This window comes from Oryza glaberrima, chromosome 1 (assembly GCF_000147395.1).
Source record: "Oryza glaberrima chromosome 1, OglaRS2, whole genome shotgun sequence".
Classification (NCBI taxonomy): Eukaryota; Viridiplantae; Streptophyta; class Magnoliopsida; order Poales; family Poaceae; genus Oryza; species Oryza glaberrima.
In genome coordinates this window covers 32,047,421-32,066,363 of record NC_068326.1, presented here as the reverse complement: position 1 = coordinate 32,066,363, position 18,943 = coordinate 32,047,421, and the positions used below count along the sequence as shown (strand labels likewise).

The 18,943-nt window shown below is 41.2% G+C and overlaps 2 protein-coding genes across 2 annotated transcripts; both read left to right on the top strand.

Moving 5' to 3' along the window:
- Nucleotides 1-3,488: 3,488 nt before the first annotated feature.
- Nucleotides 3,489-5,364, top strand: LOC127759864 (trans-cinnamate 4-monooxygenase-like). Its single transcript, XM_052284081.1, is given in 5 exon segments — nt 3,489-4,001; nt 4,004-4,262; nt 4,359-4,492; nt 4,569-4,615; nt 4,618-5,364. Coding segments are annotated over 5 exon segments (1,494 nt in total). The 5' UTR covers nt 3,489-3,499; the 3' UTR covers nt 5,170-5,364.
- Nucleotides 5,365-8,683: 3,319 nt separating this feature from the next.
- Nucleotides 8,684-18,891, top strand: LOC127774734 (uncharacterized). Its single transcript, XM_052301024.1, has 21 exons — nt 8,684-9,001; nt 10,133-10,231; nt 10,771-10,922; nt 11,216-11,288; nt 11,847-11,969; nt 12,218-12,326; nt 12,959-13,038; nt 13,219-13,300; nt 13,474-13,613; nt 13,695-13,805; nt 13,908-14,024; nt 14,106-14,195; nt 14,458-14,511; nt 14,616-14,690; nt 15,142-15,217; nt 15,315-15,414; nt 15,956-16,025; nt 16,491-16,564; nt 17,637-17,746; nt 17,933-18,181; nt 18,288-18,891. Exons 1-21 carry the CDS (start codon nt 8,876-8,878, stop codon nt 18,653-18,655), a joined length of 2,478 nt encoding a protein of 825 aa, XP_052156984.1. The 5' UTR covers nt 8,684-8,875; the 3' UTR covers nt 18,656-18,891.
- The last annotated feature ends 52 nt before the right edge of the window (nt 18,892-18,943 follow it).

The window sequence follows — 18,943 nt, the reverse complement described above, 5'->3', positions numbered from 1 at the left end:
CCGCCGGATATCGACATCAGAGATATGCCTAGATCGACCCTATCCGGTACCTACAGAGGCCGGCCGTAGGGATCTAGCGTTGTCTCTGATCTAGCCGGGCACAAACTCGAGGAGGAAGGCTACCCTGTTGTCGACTACGAGTCAGACCTTCAGACCGCCATGTCGACAACAGTTAGATAAGCTACCCTAAATATTGTACTGGTGTGATTATGGTGAATAAGAGCAATACTGGCTTCGGCCAACAGGATGTAGGGTATTACCTGACAATTCAGGGGCCCGAACCTATATAAAAACCCTCGTCTCCATCTCTTTTACTTCAGTCTCACATATACCCTAATACCAACGATCCCCATACTATGCAAATACCGGAATCGCGACATCAAACATCGACATAACCCATTTTAAATTAGCACATTGTAACTAGTCTATAAGTTCTATGTAACTGTAATATAATTAAACTTATTTTGCATAGCGCAATAAAAAATTAATGCTCTATGTGTAGATGATAATTGACGGCGACTGTGCGACCAAACAAATATATCACATATAAGCAACAGTGCAACCAAACAAATCTCTCACGAACCATGGCGCCAGATCGAACGGCCAGAAAATCGAATGTTTCCAGCATTCAAAACTGTTAACAGCTAGCAAAACCATGAATATATTTTGATAATATATTTGTTTTGTTGAAAATATTACTATATTTTTCTATAAACTTTGTTAAACTCTAAAAAGTTTAACTAAAAAGTTAAACAATTTATAATATAAAACGTAAAAATTACTATCTTGGTCATAAAATGGTACTGATCGATAGAATATTTTTTAGCATAACAAATTCGGACAGTGAGTAATATTTTAGAACAAAGAAAATACTGACACAAGTCAAAATCCAACTCCCATCCCACCTACCCAGCCACCAACAAACCCTTTTTTGCTTTTTTACCATGGTAGTACCACCTAAGAGCAGGTACAATAGTAGACTATAAGTCAGCTATAAACATATTTTAAAAAGATAAAGAAATAGAGAGAAAAGCAGCGGGCTACAGATCTGCAGCCAGCTGCAGTACGGACTCCAAGATATAATGTGTGTATGACAGATAGGACCAGGTACTAATAGTATAGTAAGCAATTATTATATAAATTAGCTATTACATTGACTATAGATATTTTGGAGCTCATAGTAAGCTATACGAGCTCACTATGAGCTCTAAGGCTTCGTTCGTTCTTGGGCGATCTGGGGGATTGAGAGAGAAAAGCATCTCGTTTTCCGCGCGCACGCTTCCCAAACTACTAAACGGTGTATTTTTTAAAAAAAATTATATAGGAAAATTGCTTTAAAAAATTATATTAATCCATTTTTGAAGTTTAAAATAGTTAATACTCAATTAATCATGTGCTAATGGCTCACCTCGTTTCGCGTATCTTCCTAATTTCCCCAATCCCTTTCTCCTCAAACACACCCTAAGGGCACCCGCAATGGTTATCTATAGGCTCTCTACAAGATATCCATATCAGCATATTTTCCTACTTGGAAGAGATTAATGAAGAAAGAGAGCAAAGCTATCTACTAACTTAGAGATAGTCTATAGAGAAAAACGAGGCAATGCATTAGAGAGCTATAGATACCCATATATATATACTATTGAAGTGGTTTACTATTAATATAATCTATTGCTGAGATGTATATGTTTTATAAAGAGCACCTTCCTTTACCATTGCGGGTGCTTAAAAGACCAAGAACTCTAGCAAGAAATATGAAGAGGATTGGACAACGAAGCCTTGCAGGCCACAGGATTTCCACGCACTCGCACACCGTCCACCGTGCGTGTACTGCCGCGCGCTTGCACGCTGCAGTGCCAATGATCAATAGCAGAGCACCACCACCATGGCTCACTCACCTAACGCCGTCACAGTTCACGTCGTTTCTCAAGATCACCAAATGTTATTAGGGCATCCACAATATTAAGAAAAAGCAGGTATTAGGCAATATACTATTCCTATGACTTAGTAATAAACATTGTGGAAGTGGGTAGTAACTAATGCTAGGTAGTAAGCCTATGACCCACTCATAAGAATAAAAAACATTAAAATCTCTCTCACTCTCTCCTTCCAACACAAGATGTGCTACTACTGCATGCTGAGTTGGACAAAAAGCAACTAAAAAGCAATATTTTTTTCTCATGGGACCCACTTTACAAAGGCCTACTACTTAGCCCTGCTACTTATTACCTAGTTAGGTAAGATACATTGCTGTTGCCCTTAGATCATTCATAATGCGGACGTGTCGTTGAGCGCTAGGAACGGAATATCCGACATCACGTCCTCTGTCAGCGTTGCCCCGTAAAGAACGCGGAGCCAAAACTGATCACCCATTCTTCGGCCTGACCGAGGGCGCGCGACGCGGGAAAGGGGCACAGCTCCACGTTGTGGAGGTCGGAGCCTCGCCACTCGTGGCTTTGTGCAGGCGGCCACGCACCTTTTCCCCTCCCGTGCTTTCCTTTCTCTCGTGCAAGAGCGGTGGAAAGGAGAACGAGAACGGCAGGCTGGCAACACAAGATGGCGGTGGAAGCGAGAACAAGCATCGGGAGAGAAGAGGAGCCTACTAGGGTCTGTCTGCCGTCGCCCACCCGCCACCGCCCGCCCGCCCGCCGCCGAGGCCACTCAACCATGTCGCCGGCGTCCGCCAAACCGGTGTCGATTTCTCCGCCAGATCCGCCGCCGAGGCCACTCAACCACGAAAGTTGGCCAGGAGAGGAGGGCTGCCGGTTGGGGAGATGATGAGGAGCGCTGGCCGTGGGAGGAGGCGGGGTTGCCGGCCGCACCGCCCCTTCGATCCGTGTCGGTCGAGCTCGCCGACCACGCCACCCGGAGCTCGCTAGCCGACTGCCCCTCGCCGACCACGCTTGGACTGGTGTCGACATTGGTGGAGAGAGGAGGGGAGGGGGAGAGGGGCGCCGCCGGTGGGATAGCCGAAGCCGGACTGCCGGTGTAGGGAGAGGAAAAGGGAGAGATGGGGGAGGTGAGGGGGGATTTTATATATTTGTTTTTCTAGATTTTTAGGGTGTTCAGTGTGAATTTTGGACCTCTACACAAATTACGAAATATATTAGAACTAAAACAAAAAATTTAGGGGCTGAAGTATAAAAATTAAAGTCACTTCTAAAGCCACTTACACTGTGACACTGTGAAGGATTAAGATTTTAGACCAGTGATCTTAATTTATGTGGCACTCTGAGCTCCTCAGATGAGAGGGACGCATGAATGGCCTTAGCAACCAACCAATCCTCCGCCACCAAACTCCCCTACCTACCCACAGCCGTCAACTCTTCAACGGCGACTCCCCTATATAACACGCACAGTCGCGTCGCGTCGCTCCTCCAGCAACAACGAACCAACGGTTCAGAGTAGAGTACGTGAAGTTAAGTGAAGTGAAGACACGCTTTGCATTGCAGTTGCCATCGCCATTGCCACCGCTTCCCACGCGGCCGTCGTCGTCGCCATGGACCTCCTCTTCGTGGAGAGGCTCCTCGTCGGCCTCCTCGCAGCCGCCGTGGTCGCGATCGCCGTGTCCAAGCTCCGCGGCCGGAAGCTCCGCCTGCCACCCGGCCCCACCCCGGTGCCCGTCTTCGGCAACTGGCTGCAGGTCGGCGACGACCTCAACCACCGCAACCTGGCGGCGCTGGCGCGGAGGTTCGGCGACATCTTCCTCCTCCGGATGGGGCAGCGCAACCTGGTGGTGGTCTCCTCGCCGCCGCTGGCGCGGGAGGTGCTCCACACGCAGGGGGTGGAGTTCGGGTCGCGCACCCGCAACGTGGTGTTCGACATCTTCACCGGCAAGGGGCAGGACATGGTGTTCACCGTGTACGGCGACCACTGGCGAAAGATGCGGCGGATCATGACGGTGCCGTTCTTCACCGGCAAGGTGGTGCAGCGGCACCGCGCCGGGTGGGAGGCCGAGGCCGCGGCCGTGGTGGACGGCCTCCGCGCCGACCCCGCCGCCGCCGCCGCCTGCAGCTCATGATGTACAACAACGTGTACCGCATCATGTTCGACCGCCGGTTCGAGAGCGCGGACGACCCGCTGTTCCTCCGCCTCAAGGCGCTCAACGGCGAGCGCAGCCGCCTCGCGCAGAGCTTCGAGTACAACTACGGCGACTTCATCCCCATCCTCCGCCCCTTCCTCCGCGGCTACCTCAGGATCTGCGAGGAGGTCAAGGAGACCCGCCTCAAGCTCTTCAAGGACTTCTTCCTCGAGGAGAGGAAGTGAGTACTCCTCCATGAGCGAGATTCCATCAATTAGCCACCAGAAATCCTCTGCTCACGTCGCATGGTGGGTGTTTCTTTCTTGTGTGTGTGCAGGAAGCTAGCGAGCACCAAGGCCATGGACAACAATGGGCTCAAATGCGCCATTGATCACATCCTGGAGGCGCAGCAGAAGGGGGAGATCAACGAGGACAACGTGCTCTACATTGTCGAGAACATCAATGTTGCCGGTACGCGTGCCTCGGTTCAGTTCACAGTTTCTTCTTCTTCTTTTTAATTTATTTTCGTTAACCATGTTGCTTGCAGCGATCGAGACGACGCTGTGGTCGATGGAGTGGGCGATCGCGGAGCTGGGGTGAACCACGGGGAGATCCAGGAGAAGCTGCGCCGGGAGCTGGACACGGTGCTCGGCCCGGGGCGTCAGATCACGGAGCCGGACACGCACAGGCTCCCCTACCTGCAGGCCGTGGTCAAGGAGACGCTGCGGCTGCGCATGGTCATCCCGCTGCTGGTGCCGCACATGAACCTCCGCGACGCCGAGCTCGCCGGCTACGGCATCCCCGCCGAGAGCAAGGTGCTCGTCAACGCGTGGTACCTCGCCAACGACCCCGGGCGGTGGCGGCGGCCGGAGGAGTTCCGGCCGGAGAGGTTCCTCGAGGAGGAGAGGCACGTCGAGGCCAACGGCAACGACTTCAGGTACCTGCCGTCCGGCGCCGGGCGGCGGAGCTGCCCCGGCATCGTCCTCGCGCTGCCCATCCTCGGCGTCACCATCGGCCGCCTCGTCCAGAACTTCGAGCTGCTGCCGCCGCCCGGGCAGGACAGGGTCGACACCACCGAGAAGGGTGGGCAGTTCAGCCTCCACATCCTGAAGCACTCCACCATTGTCGCCAAGCCGAGAGCGTTCTAGAGTGCACACTAACTAGACAGTGAACTGCATCGTCTTCTCTGTTCCTCTAGAAGTATCAACCCCATTGTTTGGTTTACTCGTCGAATAAGCCAAACGATATACACTACAACAAAACCATTGTTTTAAAACGTTTCACTTAAGTCATTCTATAAGTCATCTCTTTTTTATAAGTGAAATTGAAATAGGGACGATATTTGAGACGCTTTATTAGTTAAGGATATAGTTTAAGACGCTTTACATGTTAGCACAAAATTAAATCGTTTAGAGACGAATATTGAGACGTTTTTGGAATGTCTCATGTGTAGAAATGAGTTTTGAGACGTTTTTATTATATCCGTGTCATCGTTATTAGATAATATATAATTATTTATATAGAAAAAGAAGAAAATAAACACACTGTTCCTATTCGTCATCATTAAATACCATTATAATAATATTATAATTATTTGGAAAAAAAATAAATATTTAATATTCAGTCTTAGATTAAAAAAGAAGAGTACTGCTACAGGACGCATGTTTGCAGAGTTGCAATATAAAAAAAAACTATCTATTTACCTTCAAGATTGTCACGTTAATGACTTGGTTAGTGCATGAACTTTGCAACCTGCAGGTGCTGTGTTCGAGTCTAGATGAAAGCATTAATATCAAATAAGTCTCTATATTTTGTAGAGATGCAATTTACACGTCTCTAGCAACCATTAATATCAAATAAGTCTCTATATTTTGTAGAGATGCAATTTACACGTCTCTAGCAACGTCTTAAATAATATAGGTACGCTTTAAAAAGCGTCTCCATAATTTTGAGATGGTGCAAACAGAGACGATCCTACGACGCTTTATAAAAGCGTCTCAGTTATCTGTGGGAGAAGAAATAAAACGTCTTTATCTTACAAACAAGATGTCTCCTTTGGATTGTTTTGTTGTAGTGATATATTTGTAAACTAGAACTAATTTGTGAATAAAATTTTTATATACATGTTATTGGTGACCTAAAAGCAAAGGCTGAAAAATAAACTTCGATAAAAAACCCCTAAAATCGACTTCAAATTTAAGGTTGAAAATTTAAATTTTGAGTGATAAACATAAACATAAGTGAAAAGATTAGATTATTGCATCGCTAGTTCTCTACAGAAGTTCCATTATCATGTTTCATGTATAAATCTTACCACCATCATCGTCATGTGCTTAATGCCGGGCTAAATTCTTGAAGTGATCGTCAGTCAGAAACTTTGAAATGGCCAAACTGAAAAATGGTACTCGTAGAATTTCTTCCGCATAAAACACCTAACTCACTACTGTAATATTTTGTTTCAATTAGTACATTCCCCAACGTTGTAATGGGGGATAAAACGTTGGATCCGCTGGTTACGTACGTACGCTACGTGTGTGGACGCGCGATGGGTGAAAGTGACTGAAGGAGGATGACCCCATTTTTAAATTACTAGAATTTCCTTCTGTCTTGGAATTCAAATTTCCACGGTCCGCAACACTGGTTTTTTTTTTTTTTTTCAGATTCTAGCAAAGCAACTGTGGTTGTGGGCACAGTCTGATTTGGTTGTGATGTTTCAGTTTCTGCTAAACCACTTCTTCTCTTCTGGTTACCCTGACTTCTAAAATGCTTGTGATATGTACTAGTTGCTACATAGAATTTTCATCGATGCCTGACCACATCTGTTAATCATCACATTTCACTGGCCAAATACCCGTGCTTTGCTACATATTAAAACAAATTAATACTGAGGTTTTTGGGATAATTTTGTACCTATGGATGTTATACTGTACATGTGAAATATGATAGAATCATATATTTACACGGATTATTTTATAACATTAAAGTACATATGTAATTGGTACTCTCTTCGTCTCTAAATATAAGAGATTTTGGATAGATGTGACATATCCTAATACTACGAATCTGCACATGTATCCAAAATCTCTTATATTTAGGGACAGAGGGAGTAGATAACATGATGGAGCATATGGTAAATAAAAAAAAAAGTAAATTTCAGAAAACTGCAACTTTAGTGATAAAACTATCAATTTGTTGCAACATTAGCGACATGTTTCAGTTTGCTACAACAATAGCGTAGGAAATTATCACAAACTGTAACTTCTATGTTATATGATGCTACAGTACAAATAGGTACAAATAGGTGACAACTGAAGCATCATATAGATAGTATAATGTACAAATATTGAATATGTAAATACCTGTGCACTTCTGATGTATTTTTAAACCACTTATTCTAAGTTATTTTCAGTTTATTTTTCAAAATATTTAATTATCACTGTAATGAACGCAGTTAATCCGATCATAAATCAATCTCTAGCATGGTCCGATCAAAAGTTTAGACCTTACTAAATTTTTAGATAACAAACCAAACATAATCTAAACATTATAACCATACCACAATATGATAACTCTCGGGAAAAAATATTTATTAAAAAGTTTACCAAAATGTAGTAAGGTCTCAATAAAAATGTATATCAACCTTCCCTAGTCCTTTAGTATTATCAAATTTTAGCAAGTTTTCTTTGCCATAAACTAAACATGCCCAATAATTTATCAAGACAAATTGAGTTTTCTAGTAAAATTGTACTTTTACCAAGCTCAAGAGGGGGAGAAGGTTACATTGCAAATTGCAGTACACACAAACACATACTTGAATGTTTGACGTTTAGGATAAGATTCAATCAAAATTTTAAATTTTGATAATTGATAATTTCTTGAATATTCAAATGTTCAGGAAAAAAAAGAAATAATATATGTGGATTTGCTTCAAACTGTACCATATCATAATATCATAAATCTGTCTGTTAGAAATTTAAAGGTTTAATCACATGCTTTTTTTCTAGACATTAAATATTTCTGACAAAAAATACTCCACGATAAGTAATCGAGAGTGGCAGGGACCTAAGAGCAAAGGAAATAGTGGACTAAAAGTCAATTATAAAATTATTATATGAAGGAGAGAGATAAAGGAAAATATTGAGTGTGGGCTCTCAATGCAAGATATGCTGTAAAATAAAATGCATTAAATTTATAGTGAGAGAAAAGAAAAAGGAGAAAAATGAAACTAACCTTATAAATAACTTATTATACATATTAGCTCTAATGTGAAGTTATAGTTAGTGTTAGCTCTAGTATTAAACTTGCTCTAAACAAGGTTTTCCCTAACTCTTGCACTACCTTTGGTATGCAGTAGCACTGGGATAGAAAAGTTTCCAATTTAATAAGGGCCTCAGACTCAGAGACCTTCATATGCACCCTGCACAGCAAGTTTCTTTGATCAATTTTTTACATCAGGGTGCCTCTATATGTGATACACACGTGCATGGTAAAGTGCAAACTTTGCAATTTGACATGTCAAAACACCCACACATAATCACTTCTTTGCATGCATGAGCTGCCAGCCTGTCCGTCCAATAATCATCAGAGGTAAAATAAAATCATCAGCCAACAAAGGGCAAAAACGCAAATTATTTTTCTCCCCCCGTCTTCCTCGCCTTTCCTGCAGGTAGGCCCCCGCCACCGAGCCCCCTGTTACCTCCCCCCTTCTCCTCCGCTTCACCCGACGCCTCCTCCTGCCCGCCCGGATCTACCTCGGCGCCGCGTCGGCGGGCGGAACCCACCGGCGGCCGCGCGGGGAGGAGGCGATCGAAAAAACCCGAGGGGGGAATCGCGCCGGGATAATCCTAGGGCAGAATGTTCAAGTTCCTCAAGGAGGTGGTCGCGGGATCCGGATCGGGCCTCAAGGACTTCCCCTACACCATCGGCGAGCCCTACGCCTCCGCGTGGGGCTCGTGGACGCACCACCGCGGCACCTCCAAGGTACGCTCTCCTCCCTTCCCCTCACCGCTCGATCGGGGGCGCGGATCGATTTGATAGATCCCCATGAGATGGGGCGGCGGAGATATGCGAGAGCGTGCCGCAGATTCGGTTCGGTGGTGGTAAGCTAGTGAGTGATCCGGGTCAAGCTAAGTTTGAGTTGGAGCTGATCGTGCGCTGATTCTAACGGCGAGTCTGAGTGGGTGCTCCCTGGGTACGGTTTGGAGCTCGTGTTAGGTCGATATTAGCTTGAGTAATACCTCAGGAAGTAGAATTGGTGGGCTCAGTGCTGAGTTTATTTGAGGCTGATCTGGTTTAAGGGAGCCTGTGATTTCTGCCAGATTACTGGGAGTTCGTCATTGCTCACTGCACAGTTGCATGCCATCTGGTAATAGTGAGGACCTTACTGATGTCAGCACTTAGTCATTAGATTTTTTTTTTTTGGCTGTGGAATTAGATTATTCGTGAGGTTTCCTTCATGGTTAGTGATGTTATTGATTTCAGTTGGTGGTAATTGAGCATCCAAATAAAAGTTATTTTTGATGTTGTTGCATTGGGATGCTGGAGATTGTGTCAGGTTTTATCTTTTGTTGACTAGTGGGGGCATGCCTTGTGCATGCGTGTTCTGCAAATGGTGCTGTAGATTAGCGCACTCTGATGATATATGTGACATTGGAGGCCTCATACTGATGCTTATGTCGATTGGAGATCATGGCTCATTCAACTAGGGATGATCAGATGTCTAATTATGCCTAATGTACCTGTGTTTGGGTGGCTGTTAATGGACTAAAAGACCAATAATCCATTTCTTTTTGGCAGTTATGGATGACCTTTCAGGGTGCAATGATCTAAGTCAAGATGGATTGTATGTAACTTATAGTGGCCTTTGTGTAGTTCAATATAGAGATGTGTAGAACATTCATGCGTCAATTTTACCACCCAGATGGTTGTGATGTGATGTTGATCAAAATTAGGAGGTCTGTTAAGTGTGTTATCTGGTTCCATTTCTTTTTCGCAAGCTTTGATTTATTTGCGCAGCATACTCTTTTCCCCTAAATGATTACATATTGCATTAATTTTACAACATATGTATATGATGCTATCAACATAATTGTTGCCTTATCTTTTCTGCAGGATGATGGGTCGCCCGTGTCAATCTTTTCTCTGTCAGGGAGCAATCCTCAGGACAGGCACTTGGTTGCTGGTCGGAATGGTGTTAAGAGATTACGAACAGTAAGTTACTAATGTTGATCTTAAAGATTTGTAATGTCTACTTGTACTGCAAGTGTCTTATTTTAACAGATGAGAATGGAGTCTATGGTGATATACTATTGAGTTCTACAAGGGTACAACAAAAACAAGGAAAAAAATCTGCACAGAGAAGATTCAATAATGGTGGCATTATATCATGCCATATTGGCATTTTTTTAAAACCAAAGGCCCTTTGACCCAGCTTTATAAGAAAGCCAAAAGGTTCTTGCAACAATAGATTTTGGTTTTTGCTGGGATTTCCAGCTTACATTAAAGAGTAGGCAGGAAATTCCATCTGGGCATTAGCCATTAGGTACGAGGTTATGCATGCCGGTCCACTTTTTTGGCATCTCGCATTAAATTTTCTCAGTGATTTGCTTCTAGTGGACATCTTTACTTAAATATCACTTTGTAGTGCAATTGAGTTTTGCTTTTGTCATCGGTTTCATTGGACTTCTTTACTCTCAATATGACACCTGCTAAGTTAGTTCAGTGTTATTGACCTGCTGCACTTATTGCAGGTGCGTCATCCAAACATTTTATCCTTTCTTCACAGTACTGAAGCAGAAGTTCCTGATGGACCTGCCATGAAGCATACAATTTATATTGTAACAGAGCCTGTTACGCCACTTTCAGAAAAGCTTAAGGAACTGAACCTGGGAGGCACACAGAGGTATTATGAGCTTCCCCTATCCTTTGGTGTTTAACATTATGACATATATATTTGTGCAGATATGGAGTACGGTTGCTGCTTAATTTAGTGTGAGCAATATGTTTTTTTTGCTTAATAGTCTAGAACTATTGGGGCTAATCAATTCTAGTGCACTAGTCTTGTCAGAGTTGGCAGTTTGCATGTTTACTGCACCATATTGCCAGTAGCTATTTCTCGAGAGCAAAATTTCATATTGCTCAGTTTTTGTTTACAATCATATTTATTCTCACTATTGCTGATAAATTATGGGCCAGAGATGAGTACTTTGCTTGGGGTCTTCACCAGATATCAAAAGCTGTGAGCTTTCTCAACAACGACTGCAAGCTTGTAAGCCCTCCCCCCCCCCCCCCTCTCTCTCTCTCTCTCTCACACACACACACACACACACACACACACACACTCTCAAATGGAGTACAATCGCATAATGCAAGCTGTTGATGTGGCTACTACTTATCTCACAGAACTTTTCAATTTCCATCACAACAAAATTATTTCTGGTGGGCATAATTTGCTCATTTTTAAAATTTTAAAACATATTAATTTATATTTAGTATAAGTTACCCTTGGAATTAGATTGCACAACCAAATTATCGTCAGGATCTTCTTGTTTACATGCCAAATCCTTTTTTATCCAGATGAGAAAAGTATCACAATCAGCCAGCTTATACTGTGTCATTTCTTCTTGACCATTTGATTTCAGAATTTGTACTTGTATAACTTTGTTGATATGATGTTTTACTCTTATTTTGTTAATGGTGGATAATGAACAATAGTCAATATAAATGCATGTTCTTATTTGTGCAAAGTCATGTAATGACACTCGAAAACAATGTATGTTGGAAGTTCTTTGGTCATAAAATTTGAAATTGTCATCATCAATTTCAGGTTCACGGGAATGTATGCGTGACGAGCGTAGTTGTTACTCAAACTCTAGATTGGAAGCTTCATGCTTTTGATGTTCTTTCTGAATTTGATGCTAACAACGAAGCCTCTAATAGCCCCATGTTGGTATGGTCTCTTAATCACAGTCCCGCACCTTTATATATAGATATAGAACTATTACAACTCTCTTTTGGACATGTTTGGTGAATGTACTGAAACAAATGGTTTTACACCGTGCTTGTCATGTTATCATATGTTGAGTTTCCATTGTTTCTAGAAAGTAAGAATTGGTACTCTTTAATATCAGGGAAATTCAACATGATAGAGGGAGATATATACCATACTTCTTTTTACATACTTATGTTCCTTTGCAGCAATTTGAATGGTTAGTTGGAACACAATATAAGCCAATGGAGCTAACAAAGTCAGATTGGGTGTCAATTAGGAAATCACCTCCATGGGCAATTGATTCCTGGGGACTGGGTAAGCAGAGCTAACTCCTTTTCCTTCATTACATTCTTGTTTGATTGTTCTGTTTCCATAATTTTACAATTCGGAAACTGTTCAACAGTTCCTTGTCGGATGTGCACTCGGCATTATTGTACTTTAATTGCAAAAGTTGTTTATTTTCTTTAAATGGATATCTCTCTATGGACCTGTATCGTAGTTTCAAATCTTTTATGGTAAATACTATAAAGTTTTGCACTATAGACCAGGTCAAGATCGACCAAGAAAAGACATGTCTAGTGTCAAATTAATAAACTATGGTTACCTGAATTCCTTTGTTATTTGCATTTTGCTTTTGTTTGCTTTGCTGCATATAGACTCTCTTTAATATTATTTCCAGAATGATGAAATATTGATAATAAATGGCACCCAGCGGAGGATATATTTTTCGAATTAGAGAATCCATTGTTTGTAATCAACAAGAAAAAATGGGAAAGTAAGACAATCTAAAGGCAAAACACACAGAGAATAGTCATATGTTACTAAGCTGAATCTCTTTCACATAATCACATTCAAGGAGCACCTGAAAGTTTCTTATAGCAGTATTTAACAGTAAAAATGGTTTTTAGACTCATCTCCAAAAATATTGATCTCTGGACTCATTGCAGGGTGTTTAATTTATGAGCTCTTTTCTGGTGCAAAGCTAACCAGGACAGAGGACCTTCGGAACACTGCTTCAATCCCAAAGGTTAGTTTGCACGATCGTGGTCCTGAATCTGTCTCTATTTAGCTATTGATTTTTTTTGTTGGTAATTTTTGTATTGCTTCTCCACTGTTTGAAGTCTGTAATGTAGAGCATTATGCTGACTAATCTATACATTGTTCATGCGTATCATAAAGTTGTTGGTTTCCTTCTATTTTGCTGCAGTCTTTACTTCCAGATTACCAGAGGCTCTTGAGTTCTGCCCCTTCTCGTAGAATGAACCCTTCTAAACTTATTGACAACAGTGGTAAGTTCAACATATTTTTCTCTCATCATTTCAGGAATTACTTTTTGTATTTCGACACTTATTACATCGACGCCCATAATCTTCTACTTTTGCTCTTAATGCTGTAATTCTATGTCAATTATTTGGATTACTTTAAATAAGCTGCAGTGACAATTGTGGTTCTTCATTTTCAGAGTTTTTCCAGAACAAGTTAGTAGAGACCATACAGTTCATGGAAGTTCTTAACTTAAAGGACAGTGTTGAGAAAGATAGCTTTTTCCGTAAACTACCGAACATAGCTGAGCAGCTTCCTCGTGAGATAGTCCTGAAAAAGGTAATGTTCAAGTCATGAATAGAACCCATTATTCCCCCGGTTCTTGTTTATATGCTTATCGGTTGGTTACTCTGTCAATAGTTGCTCCCTGTGCTGGCATCTGCTCTTGAGTTTGGTTCAGCTGCTGCACCAGCCTTGGTTGTATTGTTGAAGATGGGTTCCTGGCTTCCAGCTGACCAATTTAGTGCAAAGGTTTGACTTCATTTCTTTCGTTTTCACCCAATATTCGTTAGTCATTCCAGTAAATGTGTGTTACGATGTTATAACACAAGTTAAAACCACTGGCATTTTCAGGTTTTGCCTACAATTGTGAAGCTTTTTGCCTCTAATGACCGAGCTATCCGAGTTAGCCTTTTGCAGCACATAGATCAGTTTGGGGAGTCATTGACAGCTCAAACTGTTGATGAGCAAGTATGCTATCATTTCCTGTATGGACATCTGCATGTGTTTCTGGAATGTTGATGCTTGACAGGATAAATATCTCTAATGCAGGTTTTCCCCCATGTTGCCACTGGGTTCTCTGATACTTCTGCTTTTCTTCGTGAACTGACCTTGAAGTCTATGCTTGTATTGGCACCCAAAGTAAGACCCTCACAACCCTCTGCATGATCAACATTTGCACCCCGAACAAAATCCTTGTGGATGTCTTTCATTTTTACTGATTGTGTTGTGTTAACAGTTTTCTTTTTAAAAAGTGTTCTAAATTTATCTATCGCTCTCTCTGGTTGTGTGCACAGCGGGCTTTTAAAGAAAAAAAAATCCTGGGATTGCAAATTTTCGTGGTATTTTTTTTTCAGGAAGATTATTGCTTCTTTATGACTAATTCACCAATCTGTTACTGTAGTTATCTCAGCGTACGATTTCAGGATCTCTCTTGAAGTATCTATCTAAGCTCCAGGTGATGTTCTGTTCTAACTGAAATGCCTCAGATGGACTCAGTTTGACATGTGAAGGTATACAATTTAGTTAAAAGTAAAAAAAATCATTGTTATCTGTGTTCAGGTTGATGAAGAACCTGCGATCAGGACAAACACTACAATTCTTCTTGGAAATATTGCAAACTACATGAATGATGGGGTATGTCCTTTTTATTGCTTTCTTACTAATTTTCCTTGAAATTTCACTGAAGCAAGCTGACTTTAAGATGGGTAGCCAGTATATCTGGATTTCTGACCAGCAAGTTTCTCAATTATTTAAAATCCACATGTTTTTTGTACCATTTATCTCCATGGTCTGTGATAAACTTTGTTAAAAACTGGCTGGTTACTGGAGATTACTGATCATAGTGATCCTGGCTAGTATAAGGCCAAGGAAATGCATAAATGTATGATAGTAAAGAAAGAAAGACAAGAGGAAATAATAATCACCTGAAAATTACTAGAAAATATGTTTTTGAGTTTTGACCCAAAGAAAGCAACACAAATATATCCTGGAGTTCTCCATTCCCTTGCCTAGATATCGAGTTCATTTTCTGTTTGTACTAAATAAGTAAATAGTCATTCCTAACAATGTTTTGCTATTTTGACAGACTAGGAAAAGGGTATTGATCAACGCATTTACTGTCCGTGCATTACGTGATACCTTCCCCCCTGCTCGAGCAGCTGGTACATTGCCCTGTAGAGTTGTTCTGTTTTACTACTTACAATGCTATATCGTACTAATTATTGACAAGTAAGTATTGCTTTACCATTTGTCTGGCAGGCATCATGGCGCTAAGTGTCACTAGTTCATACTATGAAATGACAGAGATTGCAACTCGTATTCTGCCTAACGTTGTTGTCCTCACATTTGATCCAGATAGGTATAACATACAGCATTTAGCTCTCAGTCTCTACTTTCTCATTGTTGCTTGTTGTAACAAGCAATTAAAGGCTCAGAGATCTGTTAGTTTGATAGAATAGATTATTGTCTCACTAACCACTAGTAGTTATATCCAAGTAAAATTCAAATGGTTGGTACCCTTTCCAACATGAATCATAGCACCATTGCTCAATGTTTTGCATATGCTAGTAGCTATCAGTCTGATTTGACTTTTTTTCTTAGAAGCAAGCTTTGCTTATTAACTTTCTGGCCTAACTGTCATTGCACGATTCATTAGCATATGGTTTCCAGAACTAAGACATCTTTGTGCATTAGATGTACCCATGCACAATTGATCGAAAAAATGTCCTGTATGGATATATTATAAAAGTTGATATGGATTGAAATATGAAGTTTAACAGACAAGACAGTTAAAACTAACATGGGAGATTTTTGCATTGACAATACTACTTTCTTTAAGTTATAACTGTACGATGCATCTTATTTTGGTCTTTCAACTAAGGCATCCAATGGTTTTGTAGTGATGTGAGGACCAAGGCTTTCCAGGCTACTGATCAATTCTTGCAAATAGCAAAACAACATCATGAAAAGGTATGCACATTTAGTCATACAGTTTATTTGCTTATAATATATCCACTATTCTGGACCGTTTGTTACACTACTGGTTTGCTCTAGATGGCATGCTAACACAATGCATGTGTGTTATGACCATAATATGTTGGTAGATAACTTACTGTCACTGTAAAATATCTTTTGTTTTTCATTTTCTTTTGCTACTAATTGTATCATAGGTTTTAGATATGCCATTACTTTTATCCGGTTGTCATTTCTCCACTAGTTTAGAAATGCCAGACGACTTCCAATGGTTTTGGCTGTTAGAACAATGTCAAAAGTCTGAAAAAATACCTCCTCTGGCACATAGAGCTATACCCCACATCCTTTTTGCAACACTAGTCTAATTACTCCAATCTGTGTTCATATATTTTTCATGGCTTTGGCACTGTACACTTGTTGCTTCAATTTATTGACATAGCTTCATACTTACACTTATTGTAGCTTACTATGGGAGACAACAGCGCAGCCGAAGCTACTGGTATCCAGTTAAAGCCTGGAAACGCTGGTTTACTTGGGTATGTTGCCTATGTTCCAATCACTATATGCTTGTTTCATTTCTTGATATTGGAGCCTCATAGATTTGTAGGCTATCCTCTATCTTACATGTCAATAGAAATAAATATTTCTTTAAGTTGATTGTCTTGATTTGATCCAGTCGTTTTTCTAATTACTATTTGAAAACTGGGACAATTATAGTGAAGTTTCTCATCCTATCACTAATACATTTGGCTGCCTCGTATAGGATGTGCATATGGCCAGCCTTATATAATAAATGGCTTGGTAACCTCTCTAATACTCCCTCCGTACTCGTAAAGGAAGTCGTTTTGGACAGCGACACGGTCTCCAAAACACAACTTTGACCTCTTGTTTCTATAAAAATATTTATTGAAAAGTGATATATGTATACTTCTATGAAAGTATTTTTCAAGACAAATCTATTCATATAATTTTTACATTTTCAAACTCAACAACTTGAGAGTTATTCATGATTTATATTCCCAAGGTTTGACTTAAACATTGTCCTAAACGACTTCCTTTACAAGTACGGAGGGAGCATTTGATAATAATAAATAGGAAGCTCCTTCTCTAAGAATATCCCTTCCTGCGTCATAGATTTGTATCTTTAGGTCACAGGACAACATTTTTTTATGCTTCTCTCTTACACATGCTGATGCTTTATAGACATTTATGCTACCTTCCTTTTTTATGACTATTTTTCATAATGTCTTGTCCTAAGTTATGATGCTTCGTTTACAAGCAAATAGAATCTGTTATGTATGATCCTGAGGTCCATGGTTGTCACCGGCCATTGTTCTTGTTGAACACCAAGTTTTGGAGGGGCCAATTTGTCAAATATTCTGTGCTGTGCTGTGGGATCCCATTTCATGGGCCCTGTAATGTAGGTTTTTCTCTAGTCAGTATATACAAAAGAAGAAAAGAAAATTGTAGGTAAATTCGTTTCTAGTTAGCCATCAGCCAAAGGAATTCATAATTTGTTTACGTGTGTGGAAGTCATCTTATGCTTTTTCAGTTTATTATGATCCTGTATGCAATTGAATTACTTATTAGAAACATATCCATGTACAGGTGGGCTATGAGTTCTCTTACTCAGAAGGGAAAAGGTTCTGACCATGGTCCGGTTTCTAGTGCAAATGCTAGCAACTCTCAAATTTCAGCAACCTCCAGTGTCACATCAGGTATTAGACTTTTTTTCAAATTGCTCTAATCATGAGTATTAAGCTCAGTTTTCATCACTAGATAGGGATCACGGGCTATAAATGAAAAGAGGAAAAATGTAAATATCTTAAAAGAGGATTAACAAAGTATATGACGTGTTACAGTTGAATGTGAGCTCTTATCATTTGTCAATTCTACTGTCACAGATAATAGATCTTCCACCGTAGCATATGCCCCATCCACTTCTAGCTCTCTTGATCAAACTGCACCAGCATCAGCAAGGTCCTCGGTGGATGGGTGGGGTGAAATTGAAAACGATAATACTCAGGAAGAGAATGGTAGTGATAAAGAAGGATGGGATGATGTAGATCCGTTTGACGAGAAGCCTCCACCATCTCTTCTCTCTAACATACAGGCTGCTCAGAAACGTCCTGTGGCGCAACCAAAACAACCAGGTAGGCTTTGTTTTTGTTACTGTATCTGTTATATACACATATTTGCTAAAAGAGCTGAAAATAATGCCATTACTTTCTTTTATTTATTCAAATTTGTCAACTGTAGTATCAAATTCGTCAAGATTAAATCAACCAAAGGTGCCCAAACCAGAAGAGGATCCTCTATGGGGTTCTATAGCTGCTCCAGCACCCAAGAATGCATCGAAGTCTTCAGACATCAAACCTTCAACGTCGCACAATGATGACGATGACCTCTGGGGTTCGATAGCTGCACCTCCACCGAAATCAGCTGGGAAGCCCTTGAAGCCACCAGCAGCAGCAAACAGTGACGATTTATGGGGTGCCATCGCTGCACCCCCACCATCAACCAAAGCTAGACCTCTAGCTTCATCAGGTAGGGGTCGAGGAACAAAGCCAGCTCAGCCAAAGCTTGGCGCACAAAGAATAGGCAGGACGTCTTCAACTGGGATGTGAAGCGCCATCGTCATACAAGTGTTGTACAAGGATGAATTTTTCTTTTCTTTTTTTTTCTTTCGCTTTCTGTCGAGAATATTCCCATTTTGTAAACTAGCCCAATCATTTATATGGACATGATTATGCCCAATGTATTATTTCACAATTGTGTATTACGATAGCTTCAGGATATATGTACATCACAGGAGTGACCTTCAATTGTTTTCATCAATATATTGGTTTTGCCTTTTGTTCTATCTCCAGTTCGCTATCCCAGTTGTGTTGGGGCCTTGGGGGTGGAACAGATAA

Coding starts and splice junctions, on each gene's coding strand:
- LOC127774734 (XM_052301024.1), top strand. CDS start 8,876: ATGTTCAAGTTCCTCAAGGAGGTGGTCGCGGGATCCGGATCGGGCCTC. Junction 11,970..12,217: donor CCTCTAATAGCCCCATGTTG/GTATGGTCTCTT, acceptor GTTCCTTTGCAG/CAATTTGAATGGTTAGTTGG. Junction 16,565..17,636: donor GGAAACGCTGGTTTACTTGG/GTATGTTGCCTA, acceptor ATCCATGTACAG/GTGGGCTATGAGTTCTCTTA.